The 12946-nt window shown below is 39.9% G+C and overlaps 1 protein-coding gene across 2 annotated transcripts in view; it reads left to right on the top strand.

The window, feature by feature from the left end:
• The window catches only part of ugt8 (UDP glycosyltransferase 8), a 144552-nt gene extending 135636 nt beyond the window's left edge, over nt 1-8916 (top strand). For both annotated transcript variants that reach the window (XM_070864080.1, XM_070864089.1), the window contains exons 5-6: nt 398-617; nt 8298-8916. In XM_070864080.1, the coding sequence (XP_070720181.1) occupies nt 398-617; nt 8298-8652 (575 nt within the window). In that variant the 3' untranslated portion in view covers nt 8653-8916. The remainder of the gene's footprint in view (nt 1-397; nt 618-8297) is intronic.
• Nucleotides 8917-12946: the final 4030 nt, after the last annotated feature.

Genomic DNA, 12946 nt, shown 5'->3' with positions numbered 1-12946 from the left:
GCTATATTAAATGGTGCCATGTTAGGATAAGCAATAACATTCAAGGTAATGTGCCATACTTAAACTAATTTTCATTTGGAAAAAATAGTTGTTAGTGATATGCTTTAAAATTCTTACTGTTTGCTTTTTGAAAAAGAATCCTTTTGACCAGAGAAAAATCTGGTCTATTAGTACAAATTCCATTACTAATAGCTTGTGCAGATCTTGGATCAGGCTTTTTTTTGTTTTGAATGATTCATTTCCGCAGAAGTGATGAGAAAATATACTTTATGTTGAATAGTGTTAAACTTTTGCACTGGCTATAATATATATTTAATTGTATGTACTACTTTGGTGGATTTGAAGAGTTATTTTTGACTGCACTGTGAATTAAATAGTTTTATTTGCGCAACTATAGGTCACCCAAACATCAGAGGGTTTCTAAGCCATGGTGGTCTGAATGGTATCTTTGAAGCGATGTACCATGGTGTACCTGTAGTTGGAATTCCCCTTTTTGGTGATCACTATGATACAATGACACGTGTGCATGCCAAAGGCATGGGCATATCATTAAACTGGAAAACAATGACAGAAGATGATCTGTACAATGCAATGGTCAAAGTAATTGCTGATCCACGGTAAGAAAAAAAATATTTTCTTCAATGTCTTGCAAGAGAGTAAAAAGAAGTAAATTGTTGAGGTTGACTTTTTGTTCATTATTGCTGCTGTAAAACATGAACAAACAAAAACTTTTGTTTGTATAGAGCCTTTAAAATTAGAAAGGCACAAGGAGCTTCAAAGGTGTTAAAAAAAAAAGCATATGAATGGAAAACAGATGTCAATTTAAAGAATGAGAGATTAGGAGACTTGGCCAGAAAGATGGATTTTAAGGAGGTTTGTAAAGAGAAATGGAGAGATTTAGAGCAGGAATTCATGTTTTGCCGGATTTCGGACCTCACCGCTCAAAACTCGGCGTGGATTCGGTCGAGAATTCTAGATTTCAGACTCTTTATTTTCTTGTCTAAAATCCAGAAAAACCCGAAAACCGGAATGGACTCGGTCCCGATGATTCCAGATTTTAGACATTGTACCTGTAATTATAAGGTATACTATTCTCAGTCAAAACGACACTTGTACCCCACTAATCTTCAACATTAGATTGAACTATGAAACCTGGCCAGTCATTTAATGATGCTATAATGAAGCCTTTGAATAGCTTTATAATCCTGATGTTCTTGAACTGATTGGTGGGCTGAGTAAAGCATTCAAATATAAGTCCACAATTGGAAGTTCCTAACTACACACCTGTCCTTCAAAGGGACCACCAAGTATCATTGGCCTTACCCCCAATACACCTCGACAGTTTTGTCGTCTGTTTATGAATTTCACCTTTCCGACTAGCTCCACATGAAGAATATTATCAAACTTCATTTGAAAGTCTAAATAAACTGGATCACCCTTCCCCCACAAGAGATCCAGTAGATTTGTATGGCTAACCAGTTATATTACTTCCAAAACCACCCTGACTGTTCTTTGTGATAACTACTCTAAGATATTGATTTATAGCTTCCAGTATAATATTTCACATGTATTTCTGGAGAAAAATGTTTGAGGGCAAATAGAGTCAGAAAATAGTTGGGTCTTTTGAAAGCACTGATAGGGATATAGGGCCCGAAATTCACCATGGATATGGAGCTAAACGTTTTTTTTGGAGCTAAACATATTAGAAAGGCACAAGGAGTTTCGTCAGAGGTGTAACGCCGTCTGTTTTCTTTTAAAAAAAGAAAAAATCGACCCTTTTTTTAAAGTACCGATTTTGTGATGTCACTCGGGATCAAACCCAATGATAACGCCATTTTTTGAGAGTTTCGCCAATAAGGATATTTTTAAGGACAGTGCTAAATACCGTTTTTAAAAAGCTTGCCTTACCTGGTGGAGTCGGATGGAAATCCACGATAACGGCACCATCTTGGGTTCTCCAACTTAAATCCAATCACTTTGTTTACAGTGGGCCTGCTAAAGGTAACTCGCATGTTCATACTCTGAATTAGGTGGTCTTTTTCTTAGTTGCCAATTTGAAAAAATAATAACTTTATTTTATGGGAAACTATTTTTAATTCTCCGCAATGTTGACACCGCAATGTTTCTTTTTCAAACACCGGGCTGTTCCAAAAAGAACAGGTACAACTGTGACTTCAGAAAATCAGTATAGGTTGGATATTGATACGGGTTTTCTGTGAAAAATTTTTCAAAGTTGTAAAACCTCAATAGCAGCATCCTCGAAAACAGAGCTGAGTTAAAAGTTTTGGAGGGAAGGTTGCGTTACAGATTCAGCTTTTTGTGAGTTTATAATTTTTTAAGGCCATTTAAAGAACTTAAATAACAACAAAAGAACAGCAAAAGAACAACAGCAAACAAACTTCAGCTGCAGCCATCTCTTCTTCCCCGCGTGCCCCCCCCTTATTTAAACACTGCCACGCCGCCCGCACTTGTCATTAGCCTTGCCCGTTACCGCAGGCTTAGCTTCAGCCCTACTCCCAGTGAGCACAAGTTTTTTGTTAGTGTCCACTTGTTGGGGGACAGACCCAGGAGACGGCAATGGAAGCCCTTAAAAATCTTGGGATTCTTCAGCCTGTAGATCAACCTGCACACTGACTGTCTGGGGATTGGCGTGGGAGTGGCATCACTTGATACCGTTAATTGCTGCTGGGCAATGTCGCATTGCAGCAGCTATCCGACATGCCCTCCCTAATCTCTACAGATATTAGTGCTATTCCCTCCGACATGCCCTCCCTAATGTCAGTAGATAGTGCTGCCATTCCTCCCAACAGTGCTGCTATCTCTCTCTTGATCCCACCCCATGAGCGATCTGGTAAGATCTACACTCTCCCCACTGATTCCCCTGAGCTCGAACACCTCCCATGTAGCCTGCATTTCAGGAGAGCGCTGTTCAGGTCGCCATCTCCTCACCCGTGCAGCTGGGCCTGCTGATGCCGCCCTGGGTATGCTTTCCTGGGACCCGCCGTGACCTCTATGAAATATCCCCTTGCGCGTAAAGCTGCTGAAAGTGCTTTGTACAAGCATGGCCTGCACCACCTCCAATTGCAATGTCACCATCTGATCCTCCTCCTCCTTTTTCTCCCCCCCCCCCCCCCAGAAGAAAAATATTGTCCTTCCTGCTCCTCATTCTCCTCCTCGTCATCTTTCTGATTTGTCTCTAACTTCTTCAGAATGACCGAGGTTGGCAGGCTCATCCACTTCTGATGGTGGCAGGGCCTTCTGCTTCATTATTGGATGTCTCTGAAACATCTGCAAAATATAACCGAGCAGGCGAGGGGGCAGACATGAGTAGGCTCACATAGCGCAGGCTCATTTGAAGGACCACGATGAATGAGTACATTGCATAAACCAAAATGTAGCTGAAGGAGAGTACATCGCATAAACCGATGCATAGCCCCCACAGTACTTAACATTGAGCCAACCCACACTGGATTTTGCAGGACTTACCCTCTCTTTGCAACCTGGGCCCAGCTTCTGCACGGGTGGTTGATCTTTTGGAGCCACCAATAATACCTGCGACCCTCATTTCCAAGGGTGTTGGTGGCTGCAGTCTCGCAGGACCTCCACCAGTTTTCGTCCGCTTTTGGTGGTTGTCGGACAACTTCTTCTGCAAAGATGGCAATAGAAATTTTTGAGAGAGGGGCCTTCTGCTGTCGTGGCACACACAGGTAATCACATTTACAATTCAATAATTGTATAGTGCATAAATAAAAATATTACTTACTCGAACTACTTAGCCATGGTCCTGCCACCACTTCTGGCACTGCTTGCCATCCCGTTGGATGGACCCCACTGCCGAAACCTGCTCTGCAATATGCTCCCAAGCTTGAGCCATTGCTGCAGGTTTCAGTTTACCAGCACCCTTCTTGCTAATCATTTGCCATCCACTTTCCACAGCAGCTACCAGGGCTTCATTGACGTCTTGGGTGAATCTCCTGGCCCTTTTCTTTTCCGATTCATGCTCCATTTGTCATTTTGCAGCTCCTATTTGGAAGTAGTAACAAATCTCCTGAAAATTACAATGCTCTTTAAAAATGGCTGATCCAGACCAAGAAGTGTACAGCACATGCACAGGCACACCAGTCACATGGAAAACATGATTTGATTTTTTTTTCCTAGCACTAAACAACAGTTATTTTTCAACGTGGAAAGTCTAGCCCACAGTATCAAGCACCTGGAAAATAAAATTTTTTGAACAATATTTTGTATCAATGACAATAGTAATTACTGATGAAGAGAAGGAAATGTTGGAGATCAAAAGTGTATAGGGCCCCAAAGTACTTAGAAAAAAATGACTGATTTGGTCAGGATCTTTACAGAATAATTAGAATTGAAAGTTGAACCAAAAGATTAGAGAAAAAGGAACAAACACAACATCTACTTTGAGGTAGAACTGTCTTGAAAATTACAGGCCACTGATATCTGTCATCAGGATGAAATTAGAAACTATCCTATTGTGAAACACTTTAAATTAAAAAAAATGAAATCATTGCAACACAGCATGGCTTTGTGCTCGGAGTGGGGGTGGTGAGGTTCTTGCTGAACAAGCTTGTTAGAATTATTTGAAGATATGAGCTTTTGTATAAAAGCAACTCTATGGACATTGTTTATCCAGTTTTCTGCAAAGCTTTTGATGCACTGCCCACATAGATTGTGCTTTTCTACCTTATGGACCAATCAGCGGGCAGTTATTGAAGCGCATTAGCAGTTGTGCATCGAATTGTGTTAGTGATAGGAAGTGATTCTTGGGATGCCCTAAGGATCAGTGTTGGGTCCTTTGCTATTCAAGCAACTGTATGTCAATGATTTGGAAGTGCGAATAGAGAAGAAACAGTTCAAACTTTACTGATGACACAAAGGAGTAAGATTGCAAATAATTCAGACCAGGCTAGTCAGATCCATAGGGATCTAGATGGATTGGAAAGCTGGGCAAATGCAAAATTATGAGCCTCAAGAAGGGAAATAAACTGAAACCATACATTAAACTGTGTTGGTCTACGCGATAAGATGTTGGCGATGCAGGTGGACAGACCTTTGAAACCCATCTGCACAATATGAAGTAGCAGTAAATAGTGCATGGAGCAGAACACAAATCACAGGACATGACATTAGTTCATCCATATCTGGAGTATCATGTGCATTTTTGGTCACCATATTACAGAAAGATCATCATGACACTTGGAAAAAGGTGCAGTTAAGGACCAGACAGCTGAGCTATGAGGATAGACGACAGAAGCTAGTTTGTTTTACACTGAAGAGATTAAAAGGGAGTGTTGTTGAGGTATTCAAGATATTTTAAGGATATCAACAAGTTGAACCTTGAGAAATTGTTTACCATGACTCAGAACAGCAAAGGGACAAGGGATGAAGTTCAAATCAGATATCCTGTCTGGCATAAAAATAAAAAAGGGAAGGTGGCTCAACCGTGGCTATCAAGGGAAATCAGGGATAGTATTAAAGCCAAGGAAGTGGCATACAAATTGGCCAGAAATAGCAGCGAACCTGGGGACTGGGAGGAATTTAGAACTCAGAGGAGGACAAAGGGTTTGATTAGGGCAGGGAATTTGAGTATGAGAAGAAGCTTGCAGGGAACATTAAGACGGAGTGCAAAACTTTCTATAGATATGTAAAGAGAAAAAGGTTAGTAAAGACAAATGTAGGTCCCCTGCAGTCAGAATCAGGGGAAGTCATAACGGGGAACAAAGAAATGGCGGATCAATTGAACAAGTACTTTGGTTCGGTATTCACGAAGGAGGACACAAACAACCTTCCGGTTATAAAAGGGGTCGGGGGGTCTAGTAAGGAGGAGGAACTGAGGGAAATCCTTATTAGCTGGGAAATTGTGTTGGGGAAATTGATGGGATTGAAGGCCGATAAATCCCCAGGGCCTGATGGACTGCATCCCAGAGTACTTAAGGAGGTGGCCTTGGAAATAGTGGATGCATTGACAGTCATTTTCCAACATTCCATTGACTCTGGATCAGTTCCTATCGAGTGGCGGGTAGCCAATGTAACCCCACTTTTTAAAAAAAAGGAGGGAGAGAGAAAACGGGGAATTATAGACCGGTCAGCCTGACATCGGTAGTGGGTAAAATGATGGAATCAATTATTAAGGATGTCATAGCAGTGCATTTGGAAAGAGGTGACATGATAGGTCCAAGTCAGCATGGATTTGTGAAAGGGAAATCATGCTTGACAAATCTTCTGGAATTTTTTGAGGATGTTTCCAGTAGAGTGGACAAGGGAGAACCAGTTGATGTGGTATATTTGGACTTTCAGAAGGCGTTCGACAAGGTCCCACACAAGAGATTGATGTGCAAAGTTAGAGCACATGGGATTGGGGATAGTGTGTTGACATGGATTGAGAACTGGTTGTCAGACAGGAAGCAAAGAGTAGGAGTAAATGGGTACTTTTCAGAATGGCAGGCAGTGACTAGTGGGGTACCGCAAGGTTCTGTGCTGGGGCCCCAGCTGTGTTTACACTGTACATTAATGATTTAGATGAGGGGATTAAATGTAGTATCTCCAAATTTGTGGATGACACTAAGTTGGGTGGCAGTGTGAGCTGCGAGGAGAATGCTGTGAGGCTGCAGAGCAACTTGGATAGGTTAGGTGAGTGGGCAAATGCATGGCAGATGAAGTATAATGTGGATAAATGTGAGGTTATCCACTTTGGTGGTAAAAACAGAGACAGACTATTATCTGAATGGTGACAGATTAGGAAAAGGGGAGGTGCAAAGAGACCTGGGTGTCGTGGTATATCAGTCATTGAAGGTTGGCATGCAGGTGCAGCAGGCGGTTAAGAAAGCAAATGGCATGTTGGCCTTCATAGCAAGGGGAATTGAGTACAGGGGCAGGGAGGTGTTGCTACAGTTGTACAGGGCATTGGTGAGGCCACACCTGGAGTATTGTGTACAGTTTTGGTCTCCTAACCTGAGGAAGGACATTCTTGCTATTGAGGGAGTGCAGCGAAGGTTCACCAGACTGATTCCCGGGATGGCAGGACTGACCTATCAAGAAAGACTGGATCAACTGGGCTTGTATTCACTGGAGTTCAGAAGAATGAGAGGGGACCTCATAGAAACATTTAAAATTCTGATGGGGTTAGACAGGTTAGATGCAGGAAGAATGTTCCCAATGTTGGGGAAGTCCAGAACCAGAGGTCACAGTCTAAGGATAAGGGGTAAGCCATTTAGGACCGAGATGCGGAGGAACTTCTTCACCCAGAGAGTGGTGAACCTGTGGAATTCTCTACCACAGAAAGTTGTTGAGGCCAATTCACTAAATATATTCAAAAAGGAGTTAGATGAGGTCCTTACTACTAGGGGGATCAAGGGGTATGGCGAGAAAGCAGGAATGGGGTACTGAAGTTGAATGTTCAGCCATGAACTCATTGAATGGCGGTGCAGGCTCGAAGGGCCGAATGGCCTACTCCTGCACCTATTTTCTATGTTTCGATGTTTTCTATGTAACTATTTCATTCAGAGGGTGATTAACATTTGAAGTGTATACCCAGAGAGGCGATCGAGGCTGACAAGATCAATAGTTTTAAGAAGCTGGACAGACATTTGTTCAGAAAATCAATTGAGAGATATAGGTAGTAGTGTATTTTGATTTTTAAAGTCTGGAACTGGCCAGATAGAGCAAAGCATCTTTTGTGACATGTGCATTCCAATGTATATCTTCAGTTCTGCAACTGTAAATTAAAATTTTGAGACATATGGTTTTGGAAGGTAGTAATAACGCTATGAACAGTAAAAATTTAATTTAATAATGTAAACTTGTGCTATAATGCAAGACATTTGCTCAAAACTGGAAACTAATATGTTCCAGAGTTATGATTTTTCTCTGGAGAAAGAACACAAACACAAAAGCCAGAATCACTGGATTCCTGTATTCTGTCAAACACAGCTTGTTTTTACTAAACACTTCTATTTTCAGGGATTCAAAAAGAGTGTGTGATCAGGCACAAGAGATGATTTATTATATTTGTATCCAAGAAAATGATGCATCTAACCTCAAAGTTTATTGTCTCTGTGCCGGGACAAATGGATTAAAAATGCTTTATGCCAAGATTAACTATAAAGACAGTGGGTATTGTGATGTATTATATTTTTGTTAAATTTGAAAAGTGGTTTAAAATAATTATTTGCATTGGAGTTAATAGTTCTTTGTTGTAGTTTTTTCATATGATTCTCCATATTAATAGCATTGGCTGTCTATACAGCACTCAGTGTTTTTTTTCATCTTGTTTTTAGCTACAAGCAACGTGCTGAACAGTTATCTCAGATTCATAGAGACCAGCCAGAACATCCTGTTAGCCGAACAGTTTACTGGATTAACTACATCCTCCGTTACAGTGGGGCAGAACATCTTCGTGCTGCTGTTTATAAGATCCGGTTCTACCAATACTTCTTGTTGGATGCATTGCTGCTCGTTTCATTGAGTATTGTTGTTGCATTCAAGATAGGACTGTGGATAGTAAAGCTGATCGCCAAAAGGTTTTCATCTAAATTATTGCATGGCAAAACTAATGGACACTGCTACAATGGAGTAGCAAATGGTAAACATCGAAAGAATGGTCATGTCAAACATGAAAAAAAAGTGAAATGAATAATCTTATCTATCCCATAATATTGGGAAAGATTTAACAGTTAACTGTACTGTTGGTATAATACCACCTGTGTAACACACTACTGACAGCATTTAGGAAAATAACTGTGTTAACGTTCTCCACCATTTAACCTCATTTTGCCTAAAATTCCATGTGCTGACTAAAGGACCGATGAGCACAATTTAAAATGCAATACTGTATATCTGATTCTTGGCATTTCTGCACAAATTACTTTGGCACTGAAACTGTAAGGGCCTTAATTATTGGAACGTTTTATTATGAATTTTTATAAATTGTTTTGTGATTAAAAGTGTGTTGTGTGCCCCACTTTTTTAAAAAAGAAAAAAAAAATGAAGGGTTTGATACTTGGGTAAAATTAGTTCAGTTTGATTTTTTTTTGTTTGTTTCGGTGTTGACAGAAGATTGTTAGCTAGGACGATATTGAATAGTACACTAATTCAATTGTGATGTTGGTCTAGTCAATTATTTGACCCATACGAAGAAGTTTTACTTGCGACGGCGAATGTCTTTCTGATGGAAAACTTGTGGTGGTCAGATCTCCTTATTGCTAAAGGATCTGCTGTATTTTTACACCATTTCTATGAATTGTTTTAATGGATTGGGCAAAAATCCAGGTATCCCTCATACACAAATCCTTCACAAAATCAAAGTCAGCATGTAGTTTAATAATTGTCTTGTCAAGAAGTGCTTAGTGATGACCTAATTTCTGACTCAATTTCCAACTTCATGTAGGTTTTTTCAAACTTAAAATTACTAATTGTGTAGTTGATGAGAAAGCCTGCAAATATATTGTGTACCTTACAAGATGTAGATTGATTTACTTTTTGTTATAATTTGAAAATATGGGAAATGAAGCACGGTTATTTACAACATGAGTGAAACAACACACAGGTGCGCATTGTTTTACTTTGACTTGATTGGTAAGTGCTCTGTAAATCCCATTTTAAAAATACATTGTGCGTGATGGGTGGCAACCTTTTCCACATCGCACTTCGCTGAATTTTAGGTGAGTCACCTTTTTTTCCCCCCAGAGTAATTTATTGTCAGATTAAAATTGAGAAATATACCAGTAACACAATTATCCATCATAAACTATTCTCAGAATATGCATTGAATAAATGTGGTCTGAAAATTAATTTGCCATCATAAGAAATGTTGACGGGTCTAGATTCCATCATGAATGAACACTTTGGATCTGTGAACAAAATTAAAGGTTTATATTCTCTTTCCTTTAGCAGCTCCTTTTGTTCTACTCTTGTCCTGCTCTGATGCACAGAGCCTATAAACACGAGGCCAGCTCACATTTGCATGCACAAACAAAATAGCTCCATAATATTGTTGCCCATCACTTGCCAAAGTATTTTTACATGGTTTTGTATTTTCCCATTAAACCATAGCTGAATAGTTTGTCAGCAGTTGTTACTTTTCAACACAGTTTCATCCTGGCAGCTTTCTGTTCTTTTGAACATCTCTGGGGCACACAATTCACTGTTTTGTAACTACTGTACTTACTGTAGTCCAGTGCTACTTTCCTGTATCTTTATCATAGTTTGTGTACAGCGTGATGTGTTTACTTACAAAATGTACTAGCCCTGCTGTGAGTGTAGATTTTATTTATTGTAATTAGAGTTCATGTGTCTGACAACGGAATTAAGAGCATCTCATACCCAATATTACTATTGCCTCCTTGATTTTGACTAAGTTGTGACCCAAATAAGGACTGTATTTTATTTCTATCCCACTGGGAGCCACATGAGGCCACTGAATGTAGAAAAATAGGCAGGAGTTATGAACAGCTAATAGCTTTAAATGACTGAACAAAAGAAAGTTGATGTAAATATGTTTACATTACTTTCATTTCTGTTCAAAGCCCTGTGCAATACTGCCATGAAGTGGCCCTAGGGAAAGCAGATTTAACTGCTTCAGGAGGCTATGAATGGTGGGGTGGTAACTAGGTGGTCTTAACACATGTACTGTATGCAGATGTTTGTTTTAAAATAAAATAACAGATACAATGCCTTCAGGCTGTAGCATAGTTGGGCTAAAGCTGTGAAAAAGCCAAGCAATAAGCACTGATTACATACTGGCCTGGAACTTTTTCTCTCTTTATATGTATATATAAAAATGTAAATGTCTGTAATTCCAGCTACAGTTTTAAATATATATACTGTCATCTGTTACTGCAACACAGTTAAATAAATGCAAAACATTGATAGTTGTGTTTATGCTTTACAATTGCAATGAATAATTATATATAGTTGCATTACATGTTTAAATAATGCAAATATTTTTGTAATATTTTATACTTTGCCATTATGTTCCAACTTCACTTGATAATTTCAAAAAAATACAATGGGATTTGTCTTTAATTTAAAGAGAATTAAATTTTCGCATACTCAAAAGGAACAAAAAATGGCAAAGACCCCTTTTGAAACTGTCACTGTCCAGTTACATAGCTTGCCATTGAAGGATAATGAATGAAGAATTTGGACACTTTAGGCAACAGTGATATTTCTGTCTTCCATGTAATCTCAATTTGGCAGGTAATGGATTTATGTCCACAGCTCCTGACGCACCAAATTTGTGATCAGAGGAGCTGTCAGAAGTGAATATTTCTTAAAGCACTTGCATTGAAATGTCATTTAGCTTTTCAAACCCACTTCTTTCACAGTCCATCTGTAGTCTACCCTATCACAAGTTTTACCTCCACCTATTTCATCTGGTGGTTCTGCCTACTTCCTTAGCTCGAAAGTTCATGAAGCAAACTCCAAGATAGCTAACCACCCATACCTCCATTATTAACCCCTGTCCAGCTGCCCTCTGACTAGTGATAGATTCTCCCTCAACTCAAACAGCATACAATTTCCATGTCCAGTAAAGTATTTGATTATAGATAGGAGTCCGCCATGGCTCAATGGTAGGATTCTTGCCTTAGAGTCAGAAGGTTGTGGGTTCAAGCCCCACTGGGATTTGAGCACATAATCTAGGCTGATACTTCAGTGCAGTGCTGAGGGATCACTATCTGGTCAATATCTCATGGCTGTTTGTAGAACCTTTGCTGTCTGCAAATTGGCTGCCACATTACAAAAGCGACTACACTTCAAAAAAGTAGCTAATTAGCTGTAAAGCACTTAGGGACGTCCTGAGCTAGTGAAAAGTGCTATAGAAATGCAAGTTTTTCTCTTGATCCAGTTTACATTTCCCACTGTTTCCTTTAATGCTGTTCTCAGAGTTACCCAATTATTTTATGAAAGATTTGGTTGAAGTCTTGGTCAGCCAGCACGGACACGATGGGCCGGAATGGCTTCTTTCCGTGCTGGAAATTTCTATGATTCTAAGTGGTTTAATTTGCTTTCGATATGCACTATTCAGATGCGACGGGAATTTAAAAAAACTCTAGTCTTAACGAGATGAAAAATGATTGAGTAAATCTGGCCTGTTCTCCTAGCAGCCAACTATCTATGCTAGACAATAGTCCCTGGGAGGAAGAGATGCCCGCGAGATGAGAGCTATGGAACTTGCTTGAAATAACTAGGGCAAAAGAGAGACATACCCATCTCTGCAATGGTGAACTCTATTGTCAGAAAGTTTATCATATTGGTAGGATGCACTCTTGTGAAGATCCACCAGCTTAGCAAATATTACTGTAGACACTCGGTTGAACAACAGGATATGGTATCTGCTTCATTGATATCTACCAATAAATTAACCAGGCCATGAAATTAAAGATTAAAAACCTACTGGCACCGCTGCGGGCCGGGGTTAATGGCTGCTGACATTTATGGTGCTGGGGACCTAGATATTGGTGCTGATTGCTAATTAACATACCAGCACTAAACTCACCGTGGCAGGCTATTTTTGTGGTGGTAGTCCCAATAGGAGGCCTAATGCAGCATAGCCGCACTGTCACTTCAAGAATAGCCTTCTCTTAAAGCAAGGCTGCCATTTTATAAAATAGTCGGTCCCTTAAAGGGAAACTGCCTTATAAAATGAAAATAATTTAAAGATGGGCAGTTTTTAGCCCTTGCAGCTCAACTGCCTCCTTAAAAAATTTTTTTAAAGAATTTCCAAATGGGAGTCTTCAGCTCTTAAAGTTGAATTGCCTTCGGCACAAAAAAAATGGGAAAAGTGCTTCAGTACTAACACAAATAGCTCAACAAGCCAGCGAAGGGATACCCAATGTCTCACACGCAGTACTCCAGCTTTGTGCGAGGATTCAACACCAAGGGAGGTCTTCTACCCACTGGGGCCAGGAAGCCCTCCAGAAAGAAA

The sequence above is a fragment of the Pristiophorus japonicus genome, chromosome 2 (assembly GCF_044704955.1).
Source record: "Pristiophorus japonicus isolate sPriJap1 chromosome 2, sPriJap1.hap1, whole genome shotgun sequence".
In the NCBI taxonomy this organism is placed as follows: domain Eukaryota; kingdom Metazoa; phylum Chordata; class Chondrichthyes; family Pristiophoridae; genus Pristiophorus; species Pristiophorus japonicus.
Note: the sequence above shows the minus strand (reverse complement) of the source record. Positions and strands in the feature narration are given on the sequence as shown.